This window comes from Ambystoma mexicanum, chromosome 9 (assembly GCF_040938575.1).
Source record: "Ambystoma mexicanum isolate Mex_15411 chromosome 9, UKY_AmexF1_1, whole genome shotgun sequence".
Taxonomy (NCBI): domain Eukaryota; kingdom Metazoa; phylum Chordata; class Amphibia; order Caudata; family Ambystomatidae; genus Ambystoma; species Ambystoma mexicanum.
In genome coordinates, this window is record NC_090931.1 from 229,130,766 (window position 1) to 229,155,966 (window position 25,201).

The window sequence follows — 25,201 nt, forward strand, 5'->3', positions numbered from 1 at the left end:
GGCATTGATTCATGAATACGGCGAACCTTTTGGGGTCCCCGACAAAACGTTCTGGTGGGGCCAGTGGCATATTTCCAGGTAGATTAATTTGCACGGGGTTATTTGAAACCACTGGGGCAGAATTACCCCCAGAACTTGGTAAAGGAGTTTGACCAGCCTGACTTTGTAATAGCTGTCTGGCAAGATCATCAGTTTGTTCTTTAGATACAATTAACTCTCTCCTGAGGGCATTCGTCTCCTGGCGAGCGGAATGAAATTCAGCCCGTAATTCCCCCAATAGCTGGGCCAGCTGGTCTGTCTCGGAAGTCTCCATAGCGCCTGGGTGGGAAATTGTAGGTAGGCTTCGCGTTCTGTAACGCTCACCTGATTCCCACGGAGGCGTCGATCTGTTCTGGACTGCTATGACCTCTTCTAAGGTGATGCGCAGGACTCGGAGGACGGACTGGACCGGACCCCCAAACCTCGCCTGTCTGGCCCGTAAAAGAATCCTTCTGTAGATGGAAAAGGGGATTAACTGTCTGCTGGATAATGTGTCGGATTCCCCCCCTTCCCCTTCTCACACTCCTCGAACCCCCTCCGCGATTCCCCGTAGAGTCTCACCTTAGAGTCTGAAAGGACGAGCTCTCCATCCTGCTTCCGATGCAGGGGCGCGTTGATTTCCAGTTACTTCACTGGATCTCGGGTTTGGTGAGTATTCAACTCCGCTTGACTTTTCCGATATATGAGGCCGTAAGTATTCAGTTGCAAAAGTTCAAGCCTTAATTGTCTGTTGTCCTTTTCTCTATTTCAGATGTAGGATGAAGAATCCGCGTAGAGGAATAGATTCGCCGAATGTAACTCTGGTGAGTCTTTTTGATGGATGGTTCCCTTAGTGATCTTGCTTTCACCCACTAATGCGTGAGTGGAACGCGGCGCTGCAGCGAGCGATGCGATGCGCTTCTAAAAATAATGTCTTTTCTCAGGATCGTCGGAGTGATGGTTCCGGACTCCGGATGGAGGTAGGTAAAGTTCAATTATTCACCTTTCTCTCCTTTCCTTTCTTTTCAGGTGTTCCAGGTTGCAGGCGGGCGTGGCTGGAGCCAGGATGCAGGAGCAGACACGGTGAGCGTCCAGCTGCTAGATGCAGAACAACGCGAAGCGTGAGCTGCTGTCTGGGCGTGGTTTAAATAGCCCCCAAAGTAGTTCCAGGTAAGTATTCTTCCTCAGCCACGCCCGAGTGGTAAAATAGTCCCATAGGTAAAATAGTCCCTTTCAGACCTCAAGGAGGTCTGGATCCGGCAGCATGGTCTGCATCAGATAAGTTCATCCAAGCACTTCCATAATGAGCCTGGCGCCTATGGTGCCAGGACTGATGGCTTCTATGAGCCTGGCGCCAAAGGCGCCAGGACAATGTCCAAAGAGCCCCTATAAGGGGTTGCTGGGTCCCTCCCTAGGGACATGATGTCTGCTTTCGGGGACGCTGGCCCTGAACTGGATTCCAGGGAGTAGGCATCATGACACTTGTAGACACTAGGAAAGTGTTATAGAGAGTTTAGGGTCAGGATCTCGACATCCTGTGTAGTCGGCTCAGCAGCACTCACTAGGGCCTTCAATCAATCGATACGAGAGGGATTCAGCATTAGGAATAACTTTGTAAATTAATTAGCCTTCTGTTATCGATGTGTTATAATACTGAGGCATAAACGGGAGGCAATCGCCTTTCAACTCCATTTTGTGGTTACCCCACACTACACTACCCATACCTCAACCAGTCCTTCCCCACACACTACTCCAAGGAACCCTCATCAATGCTAGATCGCTCCCTGCCCTAGACATCAATGACTTAATTACTTTGTAAAAACTAGAACTGCTAGCCATTACGGAAACCTGGCTCCACCAAGCCTCAAGCCCTGCCTTATCCCTGGCTCTCCCTGAAGGCTTCACTATACTTAGATATGACATAATGGATATAAGGGGTGTAGGGGTAGCACTCATCTTTAGAGACTTCCTACAAATCAGACCTCTCGATAGGCCTATGGATGGGAATTGCGAGCTCCTCTCTGTGAAGCTTACATCTTCCCCATCAGATTGAACCACCATTCACATTATCTATCGACCCCCAGGCCCAACCTCCCTCTTTGAGGCTGACTTCTTGCATAGGATTGGTGATATCATCAAGCCTACATCGAGAATCATACTTCTGGGGGCCGTTAATCTAGGCCTTAATGACCTGCAGACAGAACCGCTACTGCCATTGCAAACCTAGGTTTCAAACACTGTTTCTCTGCGCCTATTCATACTAAAGGTAGAACACTACACTGGATAACCGACATGAATAGCCACATCGCCATCAGCACTAATGTCCCTTGCCCGTGGTCAGACCACCACACTATGAGTTTCTACTTCCCCCAGTGGAAACAACAAACTCCTACCCCGGCTTTGCCCCCTACCATGTCTCGCAGCTCCTGGAAGATATCCATATCCAAAGAAACTATCTCCCCCCTCCTCACCCCACTCTACCCAGAACACCTTTACTCTACAGACCCGCAAGTCCTTGTAGACATCTACACCAATAAACTAACCAAAGCAGTAAGCCTGGTGGCACCACTACTCCATAGGAAAGCCAAACCAGCAAGTCACATCAAAGTTTGTATTACCCCAGACCTCTTGGCCTGTGCACAAAAAAGAAAAGACCGGCGGAAGCCATATGGAGAAAAGCTCCATTAGTCACCTCAAAAAACGTGTTTAACTTGACAGACTAAGAATACAAGCAGGCCATTTTCACAGCAAAAGCAGCCACCTATAACAAAAGAATAGTTAACATGAACTCCACTCACAGGAAATCTTCAAAATCCTCTGGGAGTTAGAGTCGCCTTTCTCCCCCAGTCCACTATCACCAAAGATGAGAACTGGCGCCTCAAAGTCCAGAACGCCATGCCCTTGAAAATTAACACACTACAACAGAAAATTTTAAAAAAACAAGCCTTTTGCAAAGCACACCCTCACCACATTACCTCGACCAAACCACCTAATTCACCTCAATTCCACCTGAGGGAAATATAAGAAATAGAAACAGCCAACAGTCTTAAAAAGTAAAAACCATCAAGATGTAAAGGGGACATGTGCCCAGCCATTGTCAAAGGCTGTTCAGAAGACCTAGTACGAGTCATCACCAAATTTCATCAACTCCCCATTTAGCTCTAGCCTGGTACCGGTCAGCCTCAAAGAATCATGGGTGCTCCCATTGTTAAAAAAAACCTTCACTTGGCCCATCAGTTCCGAACAACTACTTCCCCATCATAACAGTAACCTTTCCTGCTAAAGATATTGGACAGGGTGGCATACAGACAACTACAATCCTACCTAGAAACTAACCATATCCCAAGGATGTGCCAATCTGGATTTCGGCCAGGCCAAGGCACGGAATCAGCGCTTCTGGACCTAAAAAATAAGTTAGAAACCGTTAGAGACGAAAGTAAACCAATGCTCCTCCTCTTACTTGACCTCTCGGCCGTCTTCGATCTGGTGGATCACAACACTGTTTGGCACCACCTCACTGACGGAGTGAATTTCTTGCATGAAGCAACATCCTGGAAAGCCTCCTTTTTGGAAGGTAGATCCACAAGAGTGTTCAGACCTTGCCAGTGCACCACCAATACACACTTCCTTGCAAGGATCTTGTGTCTCCCCTTCCCTCTACAACATTTTCACCAAGCCCCTATTCGACCTCCTGGATAACATCAGCATATGCTACACAAACTATGCCGATGACACCTAAATCCTGCTCCCACTGTAGGCATTCATGATAAGGACTCCCTCACCATCAACAAAACTTAGTCAACCATTCAAGCCTGGATGGCAGAGAACCACCCGTGTTTCATTGATGAAAAGACTGAGATCCTACTGATGGGATCTCCAACCTTGCTGAAGAAACTTGACCCACAGTTCACCTCCTTCACCAGAGACACGATACAGATGCATCCCTCTCCCTCACTAGACAAGTTAACATGATCGCCCAATCAGCTGACTACACATTAACGCAGCTAGACAATTCCTGATTCCCACCAGCTGTCTAACTGTCTAACTATCACCCGAGCAATCACTGGGGGCCAGACTGGTTTATTGCAACGCACTCTTTGCAGGTACGTCCAAACAGATCTTAAACTACAAATAATCCAAAGCAACGCTCTATGAGCTGCGCTCAACATCCTGAAAAGGGGCCACTTTTCAGCTGTGAGAAAAAGAGTCCATTGGCTCCCTATTCGAGAAAGAATTATCTTCAGAATTCTCACAATCACCCACAAATATTTATCCAACTTTACCCCACAATATTTGTCACAAGAAATAGTGAAGTCTAAATCCACCAGACCGGTAAGGGACATCCACGCTCATAGCCTGACCCTACCAAAAGTAAAAATTGCATAACATCACTCCAGCCAACCTACTCCCCCTGCTGTTACCTCTAATAGCCTATTCACATGCATACTCTAACCCTACCTCCATGGTCAAGCTTTATAACCAAATTCTCATAGAAGCCATTAACAAGGTAGCACCCTTGAGCAACCATAAACCCAAACCAATAGCTCAACTGAATTCTTGTTAAACCCCAAATCTTAAAGCCTTACGCTCCACAAAAAGAGCAGCTGAGACTGCTTGGAAACTAATATCCTCAGATGTGAACAAACAACACTTCCCTGCCCTATTCAACACATGGGCCATATATACAACTAGAGGATTTAAAAAGCAAACTCATATTCAAGAGAGCTTTTTGCTATCTCATGTGAACTCGAAACATCAGCTCCCTCACCAGATAATTGCATTAAAGACCTCCCTTGGTGCTTGAACATCCAAAACACACTCCTCAACAAAATCTCCCTACTCCAAAACAAAATTGCAGCAAAAAAACAAACTCTCGTCAGCTGACCAGCCTCTGGACCAACACCCCCATCCCCTATCTCAACTTCTTGGTTTGAATTTGCCCCGGTCACGATCACTGAAACTACCAAAATGATCAAAGGCTTGAAACCATCCAGATGCTAACGAGACTATGCCCAGCCTCTTTTGTAAAAGATTATGCCAAACAGCTTGCCCCTTTCATTACAGCGCTGATCAATAACTCCTTCTCAACTGGCAATGTGCCAGAGAATATAAAAGAAGCTCGGGTACTCCCCCTCCTCAAGAAGCCTACATTAAACGCCAACTTTCCCACAAACTACCACTGTATCACAACCGTTCCCTTCCTCCTTAAAATACTTGACAGAGCAGCCTACCTGCAAATCCCTAAACAACTGGAAACTCACAACCTCATCGGCCTATGCCAATCGTGGTTCCGGCCTCGTGATGAAACAGAATCCGTGCTCTTGGACCTAAAAATTCAAATGGATGAAATCAAAGACAAGGGTAATCTCGCCATCCTCCTCTTACTTGACCTCTAAACGGCCTTTGACTTGGTCAATCACAAAAACTGCTCTGCCAACCCCTCTGCTCATCTGCCCATTTCTCGACCAAAGCCATAGCTTGGATAGAGTCCTTCTTATCTAACCGCACAATGAGAGTGTTCTCCATCTCTGCAGCAGCCCCTCCAGCCCCATTCACTTGCAGAGTGCCACAAAGCTCATGTGGCTCACCAACACTATACAATATCTTTACTAAGCCCCTCTATAACCTCCTAGATGACCTTGATGTCACCTACACTTACTATGCGGATGACACCCAAATCCTCCTACCTATCGCTGGCAACTATGACACTGATTCCAACGCACTGAGGGAAATCTACTAATCCATTGAGGCCTGAATGGTACGACACCGACTATACCTAAATGATGAGAAAACAGAACTGCTCCTTATTGGCACACAATCACAGTTAAACAAACTCAACGACTCCTACAAATCCTTCATTATCGACAGGAACATCACCACAGTCGCTAAATAGATAAAAATCCCAGGAGTTTACTTAGACTCTGCATTATACCCAACTAGACAGGTAAATGCTATCGCATCGGCAGCATGATACATCTCTAAACTGATCAATGCCTACAGGCCCTTTCGTGATCGCTGCATCACACTTGCTAGAGTCCTTATACTATGCAGGATTGACTACTGTAACTCTCTCTTTGCAGGCTCCAACTCCTGCAATATAAAATAATTACAGGTCATTCAGAATAACGCTGTAAATCCTGCACTAAACATCCCTAAAAAAGACCGCATCTCCACAACTAGACAAAATATCCTCGGGCTCCCTGACCAAGAACACTGTCTCTGACCCACAAATGTCTATCAAACATTGCCCTGACTTACTTGTACAGAAAATTCTCCAAAGCCCAATCCATCAGACCTACGCGGGCTGCCTACTCACACTTACTCGTCATTCCCAGATACAGGCATCAGAAGCCCAGAGGCAGCAGCCTCGCTTCCAAACACTGGAATGCCCTGCCTCTAGCTCTAAGATCAGATGCCTCCTTCTGGTCCTTCCGCAGGGGCCTCAATACCTGTCTCTTCTCCAAAGACCTCCAAAAGTAACTGAACTCGCACAACTCTATAGGCACGTGGCAATCGTCACCTCCACATAGACCAGAAACTCAGAGATTTGCACCATGTATGTACCACCGATGTTTGTAACCACTACTTTCACGCAAACCAGAGCCCAGATGCTCTCAGGTTCGGCACACTTTATAAATATCACAATTAATAAATAAATAAATACATAAGAGCCAGAGGAGGAGGCTCCAGTTTCCCCGATGGCGGCAACATTCAATTGGAACGCCCCCTCGCGAGCCCTAAGAGTAGAAGCTTCTTGCTGGCTATTCGGAAAAGCCTTAAAACTTGGCTATTTGCCTAAAGACTGGCTCTCAGAACTTATAATAAGAGACTTGAAATCAAGTCTCTCAACTACCCTCTTTCTGTAGTGGGCCTGTGGACATTGTAAGACACTGCACAAGGTTGCTTGTTTTTTATTCTTGTATGTAACTGGTTTCGCAACAGCACCGTGATGCCCCGGGCTAAGGCGCTATGCAAATTAGCAAATAAATAAATTAAAATCGCCAAGAATGAGTATGAGGCAAGTGACAAGGTTTACCTGTACATTTTCCAGAAAAACCAGACCAAATCCCTTCTGTCTTGACGTTGGCGCTTTGAAATTGTAGATACAATATCACGTGTTGCCTACAAGATCCATATCCCAAAAGGAGAACAAATGGCTGAAAAATTGGTCCACATCAATCAGTTGAAAGACTGTCATACCAGACAAGCTTTACGACTGATTGAGGAGCCCATTGAAGGTCGAGTTGAGGCACCATCTGAGGAATGAGAAATGAGAAATGAGAAGGAAAACCCTGGATGGAGACCAAAACATATATAACTTGGAGCAATTGAATTAATAGCAATGAAAAATAAAAAATAAAAAATATAGTTTAAAACTGTCATTGAAACTGATGTCCATAAATGTGTTTTCTATGCAAAAACGTTCTATGGGCCTCATCACGAGTTTGGCGGTAAACCTTGAATGCGGCAGTAACGCTATTACCGGTGCAGTTAAGGGACAGCCAAATCACGGGCTTGGCAGATTTTCCCACAATTCTGAGCTGTGGGCAAATCCGCCACTGGCGGTAATAGCGCCAAATATTCCCCATTGGGCTCAATGGGGAATGGAAAATTCCCAAATGGGTCCAATGGGGAATGGGGACTTACCGTTCCACCAAACCCCTGATGCGGCGCTAATAGCGCCAGAGGTTTGGCAGTAGGGCTAATAGCCCCGGCAGTAATAGCGCTGGGGTTGGCGCCCAACTCGTGATGAGGCCATATGTGTTTCTCAAATATTGGGTCTTTAATTTTCTGTAATATTTCCGTGGGAATAAATTTTGTATCATATAGTGAACCTCTATTTTGCTTCCTATGTCCAGAATGACTAACTTCCTTCACTTCCAGCCTGGGGGCAGGAGGGAGTCCGGGGAGGACCGCAGGGACCTAGGAAAGGAAAAGGAGGGGGGTTCCATCCCATACCACAATACCCCACAACCTAAAACACTGAAGGGAGGTCAAAATGCCCACTCACTACGGAAGGAAAAGTAGCAGGATGGTCTCCGAGGGGAAAGAACAACAAAATAAATACCACTCTTCCTTGCTCTGTCCCAGATGGGAATCGGCGGAAGATAGTCAGAGGGGATGGTGTGGGGGGCGGGGGCCTGTGGGATATTTTCAGCCCTAAAAAAATAAACTGTAAGGCCATCCCTATTGAGGGATTTAAATCGTTTATGACCCCAATCAAGATCCCCAGACGGTCAGCCCACTTTCCCTTTAACAGTCTTAGATTGAAATACAACAAACCTGTCAATATTGACATCAAATGTTACTGAGGTCTCTTGAAGAGCAAAAATGTCAAATTCGAGCAGGGCATACCAGGACCCCCCCTTACACATCCAGTGTAAAAAGCCACGAGTGTTCTAACTCAATGGGCCTCATTACGAGTTAGGAGGTAGCCATGGTGCTATTAGCGCCATGGCTGCCTCCAAAATCGTGTCCGGGTCCGGGTTCCCTGAATGGGAACTTACCGGGTCATTCCAACCTTGGAGGACCCGGTAAGTCCCCACTCAAAAAACCATTCCCCATTCCCATTCGAGCCCCCATAGGGCTCAATGGGAATGGGGATGGAGCTAGTAAAGGGCCCGTTATTAACTCCTTTGTCCCCTTGCGGGACCCGCAAAGGACGTCTGGTCTGACCAGACGTTCTGTGCGGGTCCCGCAAGGGAACCTCGTAATAGGGCGGAATGGGTTTACCGGTGCCGGTAAATCCATTCCGCCAACCTCGTAATGAGGCCCAATATCTTACAGCTTCAGTGGTTATGCCTGGATTTGGGAAGGACTCTGCAATCATTCCCAGCCCTTGATGTCATGAAACTTAACTCCCGAGTCAGGTACTACATTTAGAGTAGGGGCTTTCACAGCAGGTTGTGGACCCTTGCACTGGGGACAGCACACGGACACAATGGGCCTCATTACACGGAAGGCGGTAATCCAGGGTGCTATTAGCACCCTGGACCATGCCGGTAAATTACCGGCACCGCCTTGGCGGAAAGGGGATTTACCGCCCCATTCCAAGGTTGGAGGGGCGGTAAATCCCCTTTCCGCCATTGCCCTTCCCCATTCCCATTTCAGCCCCATAGGGCTCTATGGGAATGGGGAAGGCGCTAATTACGGCACCGCAATTTTGCGGTGCCGTAATTAGCTCCGAGGTCCCTTAGCGGGTTGGTACTTAACGCCTGCAAGAAGCAGGCGTTAGTTCCTCCAACCCGCAAAGGGACCTCGTAGTACGGCGGTAAGGGTTAACGGTCACCGTTGCCATTAACGGTGACCGTTAACCCTTACCGCCGTCCGTGTAATGAGGCCCAATGTAATTTGCTCCTTTTTATCCAGCTCAAACCCCAAGTACTTCAGAGATGCCTGGTACTGTCGAATCATAGAGGCTGTTTTGGGCAGACAGCAATGGATTCTGGTGGCCTTACCCGATCTGGAGGTGAGGGGTTCCATGAAATCAAAATCACCAAATTTCAAGTGTCAGGGAGGGGACTTTACAAAGTAGCGCCATAAAGGTCGACCTGTTCATGTTACGGCTGCCCTTCGTGACTGACACTGGCGCAGTTGTAAGGACTTTAAGATCAAATGTCCGAACCTCTTGTTCCTCAACTGGGAAAACACTTAGTGACTCATAGTTCTGGGAGGTTTCATCCTCTTCTTCGATTACGACAGGCATGGCCACCCTTTCCTGCTGAACACTAGGCCGACTAATAGGCACATGAGGCACAATGATAATTGCCTGTTGTGGACCATTTTCATTCATCAGCCAGCTAGTCACAGTACCAGCTCCTTGGGTGGATCTCCTTTTACGGCAGGCGGCTCGATTCCTTGACTTTTTAGAATGTATAATCATATCTGATTTCACCGTGGAGTTAAGGGCCTCGGACTCAATGGTGACCACCTGTGTATTCTGGCCCTTTTTTGCCTTCACTGCCAAGGTTTGTAAGCGCTTTTTTGCTGTATCTTTACAGGTAAGTAGACTAGATTGTGAAACTTGGCCCACTTCATACGCTTCATTTACAATTTTTGGATCAGCTGGAGCGATGTACGGTGCATTGCTGTGCTGGAACATTAGAGGCTTCAGTATGAGGTTTAGAGTTGCTGTGAGGCTGCTTGTTTGAGCAAGTCATATCTAGGAGAAGTGACATCATAGCCCCTTGATTTTTAATGTCTTCATGAATTGCCCCACAAAGTTTCAACAAAATTTTGACTGGAAATTGAAGAACCCCAAGACTAAAGCCACTATTGGAGCCATCCACCAAAGTAGCTTGCGGACTAAAGTTGTTATTGGCAGGAGATGGTACGTTTTTGTTTCATAAACCATTTTGGGGCTTCCAGATAGTCTCTCTTTTCAGTATGAAAAACATCTGCGCCCTCATTATGGCTACCTCGCTCAAACACCCAAAGTTAGTAGTTTCCCTTTTCATTGCCGATGTATTTGAATGACCTGCTTCCTTGGCAGAGATGTTTTCTAAGCTTCCATGTAAGGCATAACACAGCTTGAACAATGAATTATTGTCAATTTCATGAAGCAAGAAGCTCTGGCTCTCCTGATTGGGGCCCACATCCTCCTCCACAATAGAGATGTTTGGTGGCTTTCTTCGACCCCCCCATGCTTGGAGGGGAAATAAGCATTAATGTACCTCTTACCCCATCTTGATTCGCTGGTACAGGATCTGATTGTTCAAGGTTCACCAGCATATTTGATCTCTTTATGGATGTGTTCCCCTTTTCGTCGGTGTTCGAGGGGCTTTCCCAGATCCAAGGCTGTACACCTTGCAATTGTGTGCAAGGGAGGTTTTAGAGCGCCCCTGGGCTTTCACCAGCATTTTCAACAGTTTTCAGCAGTTAACACCCCAAAAAAAGGCTCTGCCACTCACACAGTGTTATGTGTTGAAGTGCGGCCCGGTACACATAGTCTCCCCAAATCTCACCTCGTGCCCGGAGCAGGTTGAGCGCCGCCTCGTACTTGCTTCGGCAGGAGAGAATATTGTACTGCAAAAGAGGGAGGAGGGGGAAAAAGGATGTTCACCACCCCCACCTTCCCCTAAACAAACAACTAACTGACTGCTCTCGCGAACCACTTCCATGCCGTGCTGTGCTTTGTGCTGCAGATAATATGGAAACTGCTGCCCGAGGTTCCTCCCAGGATTCAAGGACACTGCCAAAAGACTTGCCGGGTCACCACAAACAGACCACTTTCGTGAACCACTTGCACGCCACGCTACGGTGGGTGCCACGGATAATATGGAAACTACTGCCTGAGGCTCCTCCCTGTATTCAAGGACACTACCAAAAGACTCACCAGGTCGCCACAAAAAGACCACTTTCGTGAACCACTTTCGCATTATTATTAGGGATCACCATGTATTACAAAAGGTTTACTGTGATTTTACTGAATGAAAAGTTATAGAATGAAACGTTAATGAACCACAAATAACAAAAAAATACAAATTTTATTTCTTTTTGCCCCCCAACCTCCTGTTTCCCCCTGTTTATAACCCCACCCAACCCCACACCTCACATATATTTTTTAAATATAAATTCTGTATTTTGCGTTATTTATGATTAACATTTCATTCTCTATTTAATATTCGGTATAATTACTGGATACCATTACAAAGCACTAATCAGGCAAACCTTTTCAAAATGCACGTTTGATTCATCAGTTCAGGAACTCTCAATTAGATTCATGTTCATACACATGTGCAGAGGGTTGTTAGTGGGGTACAAGGAGAGGCAGATGTGAATCCTGTGGTGTGGTTGGATGCCGGCCATTTTGCTGCAATATGTTTGGCTGAAACACTTGGGAGTATGTTATTTGAAGGGGAAAGCCCAAGATCTGATAGACTGCAGCACTTGCAAGGGCTAAAGAGTAAAAGCGTAGTCTATGCTTGATTAGTGGTGTTGTGCTAACCGCTAGGCCTGTGCCAGCCACACGTGAGGGATTTGTGTGTATTGTGAAAGGTAGTAGGGGATCTTAGAGGGTAGTCGGTTAGTCTGAAAGAGAGGAGTAGACCTTACAAGACATTAAAAAAAACTTGTTCTTTCTGCACTCCTATCACTGAACTTTAGCAGACAGGTCCCGTTGCACTTTCTCACATCACTGTTGTAAATCTCACTCTCCAGATATCTCAAACAGATACATTGTACACCAAGGAACTGGGAATTGGCAGATGAAGGCAAGGAGCAAACTGCAAACTCTATCAATTACCTTAAAGTATATACAAAGGGTTTTGGGGAGCAAGGAATGTTTGTTCAGAGAAAGGGTTGCTTGAAATAGGAGGACGATAGGCACCCATTTCACCTTCCTTAGTATGTTGGTCGGCCGGCTAACAGCTGCCTCAAAACTCACTCTAGAATAGTGAAGTGCTGTTCTGAGTGGGCCTTTGGGGATGTTTGCCTATTAGTGCAACAAACAGCATTTGTCAAGCAATCGTCATGCAATCGGGGCAGGCCAGAATCCCTGGTAATTTCTCCGAGAGGCCTACTCTGGTATCTCCCACAAACCTCAAAGTCCTCTCAGACAGTCTGCACACCCACCAACCAAAATTAATATTTCTCCCTTGCCCTCAGCCTCCACATTCAGGTTTTGAGGCAGTTCCATAACTTTGGATTCAGGCTGATACTGAAGCCCTGCACAGGGATATTCACTGTGTGATGAGAAGCAGGAAAAACAAAAAGAAGTGCATGTTCCCTCACAAAGCTGGGGGTAGCAACCCTTGGCCTAATGGGGATGTGATGGCTGATAATGAGGCAATTTATGTGTATTTGTGTTTTTTTTTTATTTGGCTTTATTATCATGTGGATATTGTGAGAAACCTGAAGGTACTCTCACATCTACTCCCCAGGGACACTCTGTTCAGGTGGCCAGCGAAGGGCCATCACTTTTGGATCCCAACCCTGGGGGTGGACAAACGAGGGAGAACCACCTGGGTGGAGGGTCTTTGGGGATTTGGGAGAGGGTACCTGAAGGTGAGACATAGTATCTCCCTTCCCTAATAATGACCTAACTGACCCTCCCCTCAGTCTTCATGGGATATTGTCAATCTTATCCCATTTTTCCCTGTAGTTTCCCACTCAAGTACTCAGAAGAGGAACAGGCATCTAAGAGTAGTGCACACTTCCTATTGCAAACGCCACTAGTACTGGGACGAAGAACAGGGGCCTGGAGGCATCCAGTAATGAAGATCAGGCATGTCACACTAACAGGATTTCAGGCAATTGGGTGTAACTCACTCCACCTGCAGCCTGTTAAGAATGGAAAAGAGTATAAAAGGTGGAGCCCAGAAGAATACAAGAAGCAGCAGAAGGGAGAGTGAGGAGAGAATCCGCTGTGCTGAAGGACCAAGAAGCCGAGACGCAAGCAATGATCCCGGGCGACCTGCCAGAGGAAATGGGCAGGACCAGGAACCCTCGCATGTGAAGGCAGGCAGCAAGCGCTGCCGTATAGCAGTGGTGGAGCAGAGCACAGAAGTCGGATTGTGCGTGGCGATGTGCCCGGTGAACTGGCTGTTTTTTTGCCCATTCGGCAGAGCCGCTGAGAGTAGCTGCAAAGAGCTGGTAAGTGTCTGACGACACTAGGAGGTTTTGTCCATGGTTTGTCAGAATCAGAAATGTCTGAGGGAGAAAAAAACTAAAGTCATTTAAACAAAAATGACTTTCGTTTTTTTCTCCCGCTGATATTTCTGGCAACCAGCACCCCCCTACTTACTTTTTAGCGGCACATTTCGCTGTGTGTCGCCGACTCCTCCATTGCTCTGTGACACAGGTTGCCTTCACTTATGTGCATGGGAACTGGCACCGCTGGGTCCTTTTTTTTAAACCCCTCAACCCCCCTGCGATTATAGTGAACAAGGGTGCGGGGGACACCTCTTGTCCCCATGCTCACTACATGCGACTTGGATATTTATTCGAAATGTTCAGCTATTTCATAATTTCTTCGTTCAGCTGAAATTCGGATAAATATCCCATTCCTTTTTTTTCCAGTCATTTCTACAGATTCTTACTGGGGAGACTGGAGCGCACTGAGGGACCAAAAGTAAGCAGTGGTCCATGAGTGCAAGTGAACGCTGCATTTATTAAATACCAAACTGCAAGAAAATTGCTATTTCAGTGATCACAAGTAATTGCTGCATCTATTGAATACCGAACTGAAAGAAAGCTTTCTATTTTATCAAACTACAATGTGCTGAATGGTAAAGGAACACTAAGTCAAATGGACATTTCAAATAGCACATAGAAATATAAACAGAAAGATCTATGATGAAATTGAAGAGTTGTTTTGAGCACCACTAAGCAACATCTTTGGGGAGATTTATGGATGCGTGACCTGTGATGGGTGGACCGTGTGGTCTGACACCTGCGCCCAGATCAGAAAGTCTCCTAATGTGAACGTTTTCAATATCAAGTATCAAGCCAAAGACAAAGTATAGGGTTACTGGTTGTGTGACCTGTGATAGGTCGACTGTGTGGTCTGACAACGGCGCCTAGGCCAGGAAACCCTGAATGGTGAACCAACCACAAAGAAGTGTGAAACAATTGGTGAAGCAAACCTAAAAGGTGGGTCAAGCGGACCCTGTATTTTCTTTTGAACTTTGAACAGATGAACCCAACGAGAGTGCTAAATTGAAGTCTTGGGGAAGGGAGTCCCAGGACCTCCGTTTTGTGTGAACTGCAATACATTTGAACTTGGGGAATGGAATCCCAAGACCTCCTCTTTGTGCGAACTGCGATACATTTCAACTTGGAGAAGGTAATTTCAGAACTTGACCAAGCACTATTGAAGTGAATCTCTATTGGAACTGTATTGAACTTGAAATAGGAAATTCAAGAAGAACTCACGCTGAAAGTAGCTTAACCTTTACTTTTGAACACTTATATTTTGCCGAGAAGATTCCCCCACTGTTTAGTTATAGTTGTGATGACAAGCATAGATTTGGACACAGACAGACTCTTATTTTGGACTTGTAGATACAGACTTTCCTTACATTCTTTCGGAAATGGAAAATCCCAATTTAACATAGGGCAGGTTTGATGTTAAACCATCCTAATAAAGTTTTGTTTGCAAATGCACATCTGTTGTCTGCGTCATCTCTCTTGACACTATGCCTGTCTCACAATATGTGATAAAGAATAAAGGAACTTTGCAGACCCGTAGCACAATATTTATCTATAACTCTGCACCCTATTGATTTTCTTGCATAATTTACTGTTTTTCATTGTGATTGATACTGATCTCTCTTTGCACTCTGCATATTGTCCTGTCCTGCTGTACTAGAAAAAATCTGGCAAGCAAAGGTTGCAGACCCAGTGCTAGTAGGTGAAGCAGTACATTTTCTGAAACTTCCCCTAAGACTAAGAGGAATGGTAGGTTATCAAATCTAGTATAGAATTGATGAAGGGTCCTCCACGAATTGGGAAACTCATATTTTCTAACAAGTGCAACTCATGTTTGTAGGCTTGGTGTTGCTTTGTTCGGGGTACTTTTCTCATCAAAGAGTAACTAGCTGTGGCGCACATGGAGCTAAGTTATTGTTTAAGTGGATCTTAAGATTTTGCATTCCCTGCACAAAAAGACAAGCATAGGCAATGCCAACAGGTTGGGCTTTTGTAGGCATGGGAAAGGCACTCACCGGCACAGCCGTAATGGTATTAACTGGCCATTGAGGGTAGCAGCCGCAAAAGGGTGCAAGCACCTGGGAATCTAATAACAGTGCTTGGCAAATACCGGATACGTATACACAAGCCAAAACTATTCGCTTTGCCATACTTTTTTTTTTTTTAATAGGCCTTCTGTGTAGGACATGCAAAGTGCTTATAAGTCTAGTAGCTGAAGACAGATGTGGTTAGACATTTGTATTACATCAGTAGAGCGTTTACAACTCCAATGAAGTAATGAACTTTCAGAAGATTGCTTTGAGAAAACACTGGCAGGCACTTCCAGTGCTAAGTTTGATGGTGAGGCTTGATTAAAGCTAGCTCAAAGAATTCCCATGAGGATGTGTTTTGGGCGGGGAGGGGCAAGAAATGGGTGGGAATGGCCATAGGGATTAGCATGGCAATGGGCAGTCAATGGGTGGGCAAACAACCATACACTATGAGGGGGTACATGTGTGTACCATCCTCATATGCATTTATCTCTACCTGTATTCTAATGCAATAGTTGCTGCTAATTCTGTTAGCCCAGACTAAAAAAGGGTGTGCCTCGTTGTTACTTTAATTTAGTGGAGAACCAAGTCATTCCTACACAAGGGATCAGAAAGCAGAGAGAACTTCTTTTGCAGTTTTAAGTTGGGGCTTGGACGTAAATATGCTCATCTATAATACATGTTGACTGCCTAATAAGGACTAACTGTGTGGGCAAAACTCTTCCCATCGGAGGCAGGGGCAAAATGGTTTCTCCCCTTCAATAATTAAACAGACACGCTAATATCAATGGGTGTGAAGGGACCATTTTGTCATAATTGATCTCTAATTTTCCATCCATCACATTGTCATCGTTATTGCTCTACAATGAATGCTCTATATCACGCCATATTAATAGATGTGTTTACCTGTGGAAGAGCTCCTTTTCCAGATCGCTCAGGTTCGAGTGGTCTCGGTTTTTTGACATCAAGTGGGTGAAAGCCTCACACAGCACATTTTCAGGTTTAATGCAGTAGAAAAACTCTCCATCACGCTGGTCGAGGTACTCACACAATTCCTTTGTTGTGTTTATGTGAAAACCGCACTCGGTGTGAACGTCGCGTGTCAGATTTTTGAAGGTACCAGTGAAACTAATATATTCATAGCTTTCATTCCTTGCTCTCCAGAGGGCTGAAACACCCTCGCTAGAATGAAACAACAGCAACGATACTTTAACACTTCCCTCCCAAAAAAGGGTAAAATTGACATTGTATGTTCCGTTGTTGAAATCCTCAATTTTTCCAGAAGCTCCTGCTCTGATTTCGGGTGAGAAGATTCTGGCCCTCAAGAAGTCACCTCCATGTTTCTTTTGATTGCCTAGATGATCGAACATGTCGAGTCGAATGATTAATTGATCCCCCATGCAGTAATCAATCTTTCGGTCTTTAATGGTGGCCAGGCTATTTACAGAGCTGGTTGTGCGGTTGAAATGACGGAAAGTGACTTTGGGCACTTGCGCATCCATTCGGTTGAACATCTCAATGACTTCAAGCTCAGTCTCACTCAGGCTAGGTCTGGAATTGGCAGCTGCATCAAAAGTCCTAAAAAAGGAAACCTCAAAAAAAAGATTTAATTAAAACAGTGAATATTGTGGTTGTCTGTTGGCTCATTTAAAATAAATTACATTTAATGTATTTGGGGGTAACTCTAATACATAGCTCAAACTGAAGCTTGGCAGTCGCTGTAAGCCACTTGAAACAAAACATAACTATTGAAAACTGTTCAAGGATTAATGCATAAAACAATGAACATTACGAATAACACATTGGTACAAAGTGCTTAATGGCTGTTGGGATAGATTCCTGGAGGTCGGCAGAGCCGTCCGCGGACCCCCAGAGGTGGGAAGGCCCCAACACCTTCTGTGTCCCAAAAGAGTATGAGGCACACACAAGAGCAAAGGGTTACTGCTGCTTATTGCATAGAAACAGATAGGGACAGATTCATGGAGCGTAGGTACCCAGGAACTTCTCATGGGAATTGGGCTCGCAGGCCCTTATTCTAGCTGATTGATGCCACAATGTGCGTCATCTGCGAAAACTCACCCCCAAACCGAACTCTACCCCGGGTTGAATCCCAGAGTGGTAGGGTCAGTACAGGTCAGTATAGAAAGAGATATTATTGGTACAGAAGAGACCCGGTGGTACGCTTGGGTCATCCCTATGAATTGCTACCAGAAAATAGTTTCATGAAGTGAGTTAGTGATTGGCTGTGTTGTGGTGCCGTCAGGGGTTAGCCCCTCGTGTCCTGATTGGTCCATCCACAAGCCCCCAAGCTTTGGACCATCGTTGTTCCCAGCTCGCGATGTACCTGCTGCTGGCAACAATGTATGACTATGGGCCTCATTACACGGTAGACGGTAAAAATCGCCAATTACCGGCATGGCGTAATTAGCGTGTCCGCCCTCGCAAGAGGCCGCAAATTGCATGCCATTACGAGATCGCGGGCACGAGCCTACCGCCATGCCGGTAATGAGCCTACCGCCATGCCGCAAAAGTCCCCAAAAAGTCCCTTAACTGCATCGTCGAAAGCGCTGTTAGCACTTCCGACCTGCCGCCACATGCAAATAGCGGTCTTCATAAATAGCGGTTACCGTAATTTTGCAGAACCGGAAATAGCGTCATCGCACCGGAACGGGAAAGAGCACGGCAGCCATCTTTAAAAACACAATCCATTGCCATCCTCCTTATCCAGGACACCTTACAGGACACCTTACCAGGAACCACGTTGGAAAATACACCAAGGACACCGTAAAGATGCCCAAGGCCGTTAATAAATCATATGAGCGGCAACGCAAGGAGAAATTTAGCAAGGAGGAGCTCCTTATGCTCACGCAGACACTAGTAGAAAATGCACAGGTGGTCTTCAATAACGACATGCGTCGGGAGACCATTGTGAAGAAGAAGGCCATCTGGGAAGAGGTAGCCCACAAGGTCAGCGCGGTAGGCACCACAACCCGCACAGTTAAAGACTGCCGAAAGAGGTGGGATGACCTCCGGCTCCGTGTGCGGAACATTCTATCCGTTAACCGCAACCTGGCTACGGGCACAGGAGGAGGCAGTGAATTGCCAATCTAGCTCACTGAGTGGGAGGAGACGTGTGCATCAACTATCGGGGTGGAATCCATCGAGGGAGTTGGACAAATGGAGCATGGCGTGGCCATTTCGTCCGATGGAGGCGAGTGTATGCATCAAACAATGCACAGTGAAGTGTGATATTCCCCCCAATTATGTGTCCATATGAATGCCGTGGATCCAGCCACAAACAAACATGCATGCATCACCACATACCCGTACAACACAGAGCCATTCATGCATGACCCACCCAACATCCCCATTACCTGCATCCACACTAAAGAGCCCTAAATGCATAGAACGGCATGACGTATTCATTTAGCTCAAGGCAGGTTGACCCATGACTGATGGTTTTCCACATTTCTCACCCGTACAGGATCACACACTGACACTGAGGAGGCACGCACTTCCACACCTGCTCCCACATCCAGCAAAAAACCCAGGAGGGATGCCACAGGGGACACCGCCACATCCGCAAGGGCAGCCAGGACGAGTGACCATGACCACAGGGACAAAGGCAGCCGGAACACCAGTTGTACGCATCCACAGGCCATGCCTGCTCCCGTCGTGGCACCCACGGAAGTGTGTCTCCCAGCAGGTGAAGGCAGCATCGAGGGAATGCACTCTGCTGCCACCAGCGCAACGGGTGAGGCAGCAGCCACTGCCCCACCTTCAGATGAGGAGGAAACACCTGCCATTGATGATGAAAACCAGAGCCCCAGACCAACAAGCCCCTTACTGGCAAGCCCGAGGTTCTCTTCAGGTCCGGGTAGTCATGGAGAATCACCCACCCCTGAAGGGCCATGGAGCCCCCAGGTATTCTCTCCTGATGCAAGTGCAATGGATCCAGGTGCATCAGCCATCCCACCAGCGCCCACCATGCTACATGACCTCTTGTCCATCTTTCAGAGGCAGACTGAGAGGAGTGGTCTAGTAGGGCAACATGTGGCTGAGACAGCCCGCCTGAGGGAGGACATTGCTACACTTGCACAGCAGACGAGGGAGGGCATGGAGGCATGCACCAACCGAATCTGCAGTGAAATGGCCCAACTGTGGCAGGCCATGAACCGCATAGCAGATGCAATTGAGCGTCAGTGCCCACTCATGGCCCAGGAAGAACCAGACCCCTCCTCGTCTGGGAGTTCACGTCATACTAGTCCCCTACGCCGGTCTATGCGGAACCTGCGGCACACCGCTTCACAAACACCAGATAGCGATGCAGGCACTGGCAAATAGGGCCACCAAGATTCGGGTGCCACATGTGGCGATGGACATATTCACGCCATGAGACTCACATGGGAGTGTTGAGGGGGGAGGTGGGTAAGGGTGTATTTGGGTGTGTTGAGGGGGAGGGGGGTAAGGGTGTATTTGGGTGTGTTGAGGGGGGAGAGGGGTAAGGGTGTATTTGGGTGTGTTGAGGGGGGAGGGGGTAAGGGTGTATTTGTGGAGTTGGGGTAATGCACTTTTTATCACATTATGTTCAATATACACTGTTCTGAGTTTGAAACCCAAGCGTGGTCTCCATTATTGTGTATGTGTCATTCATTGTGGACAGGGTCCTTTGTGGGCCTCGAAACATGCACCAGGGCAACAATACCCGTCTACGTCCATGCTATTTAACCTTGGTGCCTGATGAGATTCCAGAATCAGATGCTGATGCACATCGTGTGCCTCCTTGGCACTGCCTCTTTCATGTCCTGCCGGGGCATTCCACCCGTACTCATCCCCAGCCACATCATACTCTTCTGGTGGTTGCGTGTCAATTTCAAGTGGCATAGGCACATTCCATCATATGCACATTTTGTGATGCTCTACACATGCCATGGTTGTCTTTGCCACTTTGACACAGCCGTACAGGAGTGCCACACCCAGGCCGCTTAGGCAGCGAGCACTGTCATTGGAAGGATGTGCAATATTGTTGTCCTCTTCCTGATGGTTTTGTGGGTTCCGTACAGGGGTTAGGAGCCACCTCCTCAGTGGATAGCTGGCATCGCCTGTATGGTGTGAGGAATGGGTACCTGTTACGGCTCACCTCTGGTGCTGGCTGTTGTTGTTGGTGTTGCACTGCTATCATGTACTCCAGCCCATCATGTCATGCTGCTGCTATTGGGACCATCTTGGTGTGGGATGGGGTGTGGTGTGCTCTTTTGTGCTGCCTGTCTCCATTGCATACACCTGTGCTGATTGTGTCCACCTGTGGCAGATGGGTACACTGCTCAGGTCTCTTAACGGGTACTTTTCGATGCCGTTATTTGCGCCATGCCGGTAAGGGGTTTTTAGGTGTTTTCCATGCCGCTAATGCCATGTCCGCATGGCTTGTGACGCCCTGGTATTAGCGCCATGGCGCTAATTCCGGCATGGGGTCGCGCGCCCGCGGCCTTGCCGCTATTAATGGCACCGTAATTAATGGGTGTGCTAATAGCGGTGGGTCCAGGTCGTGATTGGCTTGGGAAATTACCGGTACCGGTAATTCATTACCGGTACCGGTATTCCCTTACCGCACAACGTGTAATGAGGCCCCATGTGTCAGTGGTGGACAACGGACAGGTCTTTCTATTTGCTATTAGAGTGCTCCTTTCCCATCGCTGCCAGTGTCCAACTTGTTACTTCTATGTTGCGGCTGGGTCTTAGCCGTGAGACCCCAGAGCTTCTTCTGTCCTTGGAGCTTGGCATCATATCAGGTCGGCCTGGTCACGTGTTGAGAGACCGTGGCTGAGGCAGAATTACTGGGATTTGATTTGTATTTCTGCTCTGGGAAGTCTTTAGCAGGAGCAGGTGTAACCTTGGCGTCGGGAGCACGGCATGTTGATTGCAACTTTGCAGTGAACAGAGAGTGTGTCAGCGGAAACAAAATTCAAGTTAAAGTGGTGACCGGCAATGGGTTGGGGAGAGAGGGGGCCCCCGAAATTCGGAATCACAGATCAGACCATATAAACCAAACAATAATTGAAAAACATGAATATTTTATTTAAATTCCATTTGTTAAAACATACATATTAAATTTTAAATTTTGTTACGAGATCATCTCTAAATAGCAGCAGATTGTTGTAGAATAAAGTGCATAGTGAAACAAAGTGCCAATATAAAACCAGACTGAAAATTCAGTCAGTATTAACTTCATGTTGCCAAGCTGTCTGAACCTCAAGTCGGCTGAAGGGGGTCACCCGGCTGGTGGTCAGAGGCTATGGCCGCATTTAACAATATAGAGAAAACCCCAAAAATATGTGGACAAGGCAATGGTAGTTCCTAATTAGAAAAAGGGGTGCCATACGTCAACTTTGCAACCTTGGCTGTGGGCCTCCAGTCAGGGTTGTGCTGCATGATCAGCACCTTGTAGCTTCGTCTGGGCTGTTTCAGCTATGAGACCTCTGGTTTGCGGCCTATCTTTGGCTTGGTTATATGTGCCGGTATAAGGCCCATAAGGTGAGGGTCATGAGGGTGCTGATTGGTTCCTAGTATATCAGTTCATCTACAGGGTCTTGTCTTCAGGGTCTTAGTAGCATGAAGCGTCTGCAAGCATATACACAAGCTCTTCTGGTGTCTTGCGTTTCTGCGATTTAGTAGTTGGCCTATGTGAAAAATAATAACGATGCATGTCTGTGAGTGTGCAAGGTATTCTACGTCATAGCACTGAGCGTGTTCTTCATGTAGATTGGCGTGTGTCTGATCCAGGTGCCTGGCAGCATGTGTGATTCTCTCCGTCATGGCTAGGTCGTCATTTCATCTCTAATGATGGCGGTGTTGGTTGGTGACGTTTATATGGCTGGTCCATATGATCGCCTCAGCTCCACCCGCTTTCCCACCTCGTGCTCAGGATGGAGCATAGCCACGGTGGATCTTGACATCTGGGGTGGCAGTGGGAGGGTCGGGCTCATCCCACTGCGGGTGCTTAGGTTGTGACATCACTGGCCATAGTTTGGATGGGGGAAGGGGCCATTCCAGTTTCCCTCTTCTGTCCGCCCTCATGTCGACCACAAAATTATCCACTCTTTTATCTCCTCATACTCTCCATACCTTCGTTATACCTGCCAGGTGTCCGTACCGGTCCACGTGATCATCAAACGACCAGTACATATACACACATCCACCACCGGGCTTGCAATAAACCCATTTTCTAACATAGCTCTTCGGATTCCGTGGATTCTCAACTTTTATTGATGGGGGTGCAAGTCTGCTTCCACTATCTGTTGGCGCAGTCGTTTGCGTTCTTTGATGATGATGTCTGTGTGTATGTCGTCTTCGGTGGGCATTAGGATGTGCATGCCGATCATTTCCTCTGCAGTACGCTTTGATCTTGCCATCCATAGTTTTATCCCCATCAGTGATGCCATTCCTAGAATCATGCATGCTGCCAAAACCTTGAGGCCATCTGCTAACCATGATGACATCCAAGACCATAGGTATGAAAACCAGCTACCATCCTTTTTCACCCCCTTAGCTTCTTCTTCCATCTTCGCGTGCATCTTGGCCAGTTGTGATACTGCTACTGATAGAGTGCCGTTATCCTCGTCTTTTGCAGGGATGAACGTGCGGCAGGAACTTTCAATTTTGGCGCAAACACCTCCTTCCATTGCCGTCAGAAAATCCAGCACATACCTGTTTTGTAAGGCCACCATCCTTATTGCTCTTAGTTCTTCCTTTATTGAGTTAAAGCCGTTTACTTTGGAGTTGATCGTCATCATCAGCTCCCACCTGGTTATCTGTAGCCATTTTGCATTTGCATATGCCTGCACTCCTGGATGTATTACAGAGGAAAAGAACATTGCTGCTCTACTGAACAATCTGTGTGCTCGTGGGATTTCACTCAATGCTGTTTCTTTTTTTTTTTTAAATATTTATTTTTTATTATTTTCCAAACAACAAACAACTTCTCACCCACATTAGGGTGGAATTAGCCTAGCCATGTCCCTCCCAACCTCCCCCTCTACTCCCCCCCACGCCTCCCGACCCTTATATATTGTGTACTGCACCAAGGCTATGAGTATGCGTCCGAGACGGATACTGTTTTTACTGCGTGGTGGTTGGGGAGGTCGGCGCCCCCACTGACTCATTCATCAAAAAAGTTACCAAAGGTCCCCAGATGTCAGGTGGGCGTGTGTGCTGTGGTAGCAACTTAATGAAGTCTGTCTCGACATCCTGGCAATAGAGTATGTCTCTGCGCCATGCGGTGATAGTTGGGGGAGGACCGCGGCTCCATGCCATGGCAACTCTTCTGCGAGCCAGTGTCAGTAGAATACCTGCTAACTTTCTCGTAGGGGCCTTCAACAGTCTGGTCATGCCCAGCAGAGCTGCAGTGTTGGCTGGGAGAATCGGTTCACCGATTATCTTACTCGTGATTTCCAGCACCTGGGGCCAGAATGAGGCCAGTTTAGGGCAGTCCCAAGCCAGATGTAAAAAGTCTGCCGACACCAGTCCACACCTCTCACATCCGAAGGAGGAGTCTGGACTCTGCATTTTTGCTTTTGCAGGAGTGAAGTACGTTTGATGCAGGTAGTTGAAGTGGATTAACTTGAGGCGGGTATTGAGGGCAATCTTCTGGGTCTGTCTAAGGATAAAGGACCAGTCGGTGTCGGAGAAAGTTAAATTTAGGGCTTTTTCCCATCTAGATTTGGCTCGGGACACTGTGGAGGACGAGTCTGTAGTTATGGTTCTGTAGATCTGTGAGAGAGGTCTCCCCTCACCTTGAGATTGGATTGCCGAGTGCAAGAGCTGCCATATTTGGGGTTGCTGCGGAAAGGAAGGTAGGATTGCTCGCAGCGTGTGGCGTACCCTGAAATAGATAAATATTTCTAGCGAGGTAGTGCCGCCTTTTTCCCTCACCTGGTCGGGAGTTAGGAAACCGTCATCTGTGAAGAGGTCCCCCAGATTCCTGATTTGAAGTTTCTCTAGCCATTGGAGATAAACTTTTTCGGACGTCAACGGGATCCCGGGTATGAATTTTGCTGGTAGGAGTGGAGAGTATCTTGTGTCGATATTGTACCTTTGCGCCAATAGCTTCCATATCTTGTATGTTGTTAGGATTACATTCATCGTATCGTTGGGGACCGGGATATTTGCGAAGATGATGGCTCTCAGTAGGTTCGGCGAGGCTAGGGCTCTTTCAATTTGCACGTGTGGTCGGACAGGGTTTGTGGCGTACCAGTGGCTGAGAAATTGTGCCTGAGCCGCCCAGTAGTACCTCTCCAAATCGGGGAGTGCCAGGCCGCCTTTTGTTACTGGGAGGGCTAGCGTGGAGTGAGCCACTCTGGCGGGTTTGCCGGCCCACAGCAATTCCAGGACCAGACTCCTTAGTTTTTTCAGGAAGAGTTGTGGAAGTAGGATGGGAATGTTGGTGAAGAGATAGAGAAGCTTCGGCAGAATCACCATTTTGACAAGAGAGGCTCTGCCCCATAGTG

The 25,201-nt window shown here is 47.1% G+C and overlaps 1 protein-coding gene across 3 annotated transcripts in view; it reads right to left on the reverse strand.

Moving 5' to 3' along the window:
• LOC138487895 (NXPE family member 1-like) overlaps positions 1-25,201 on the reverse strand; it is an 852,485-nt gene that overhangs the window by 358,301 nt on the left and 468,983 nt on the right. For 2 of the 3 annotated variants that reach the window (XM_069614518.1, XM_069614519.1), the window contains exon 4: positions 16,605-17,290. In XM_069614518.1, coding sequence (XP_069470619.1) covers positions 16,605-17,290 — 686 coding nt within the window. The remainder of the gene's footprint in view (positions 1-16,604; positions 17,291-25,201) is intronic. The other variant, XM_069614520.1, reaches the window with a different exon arrangement.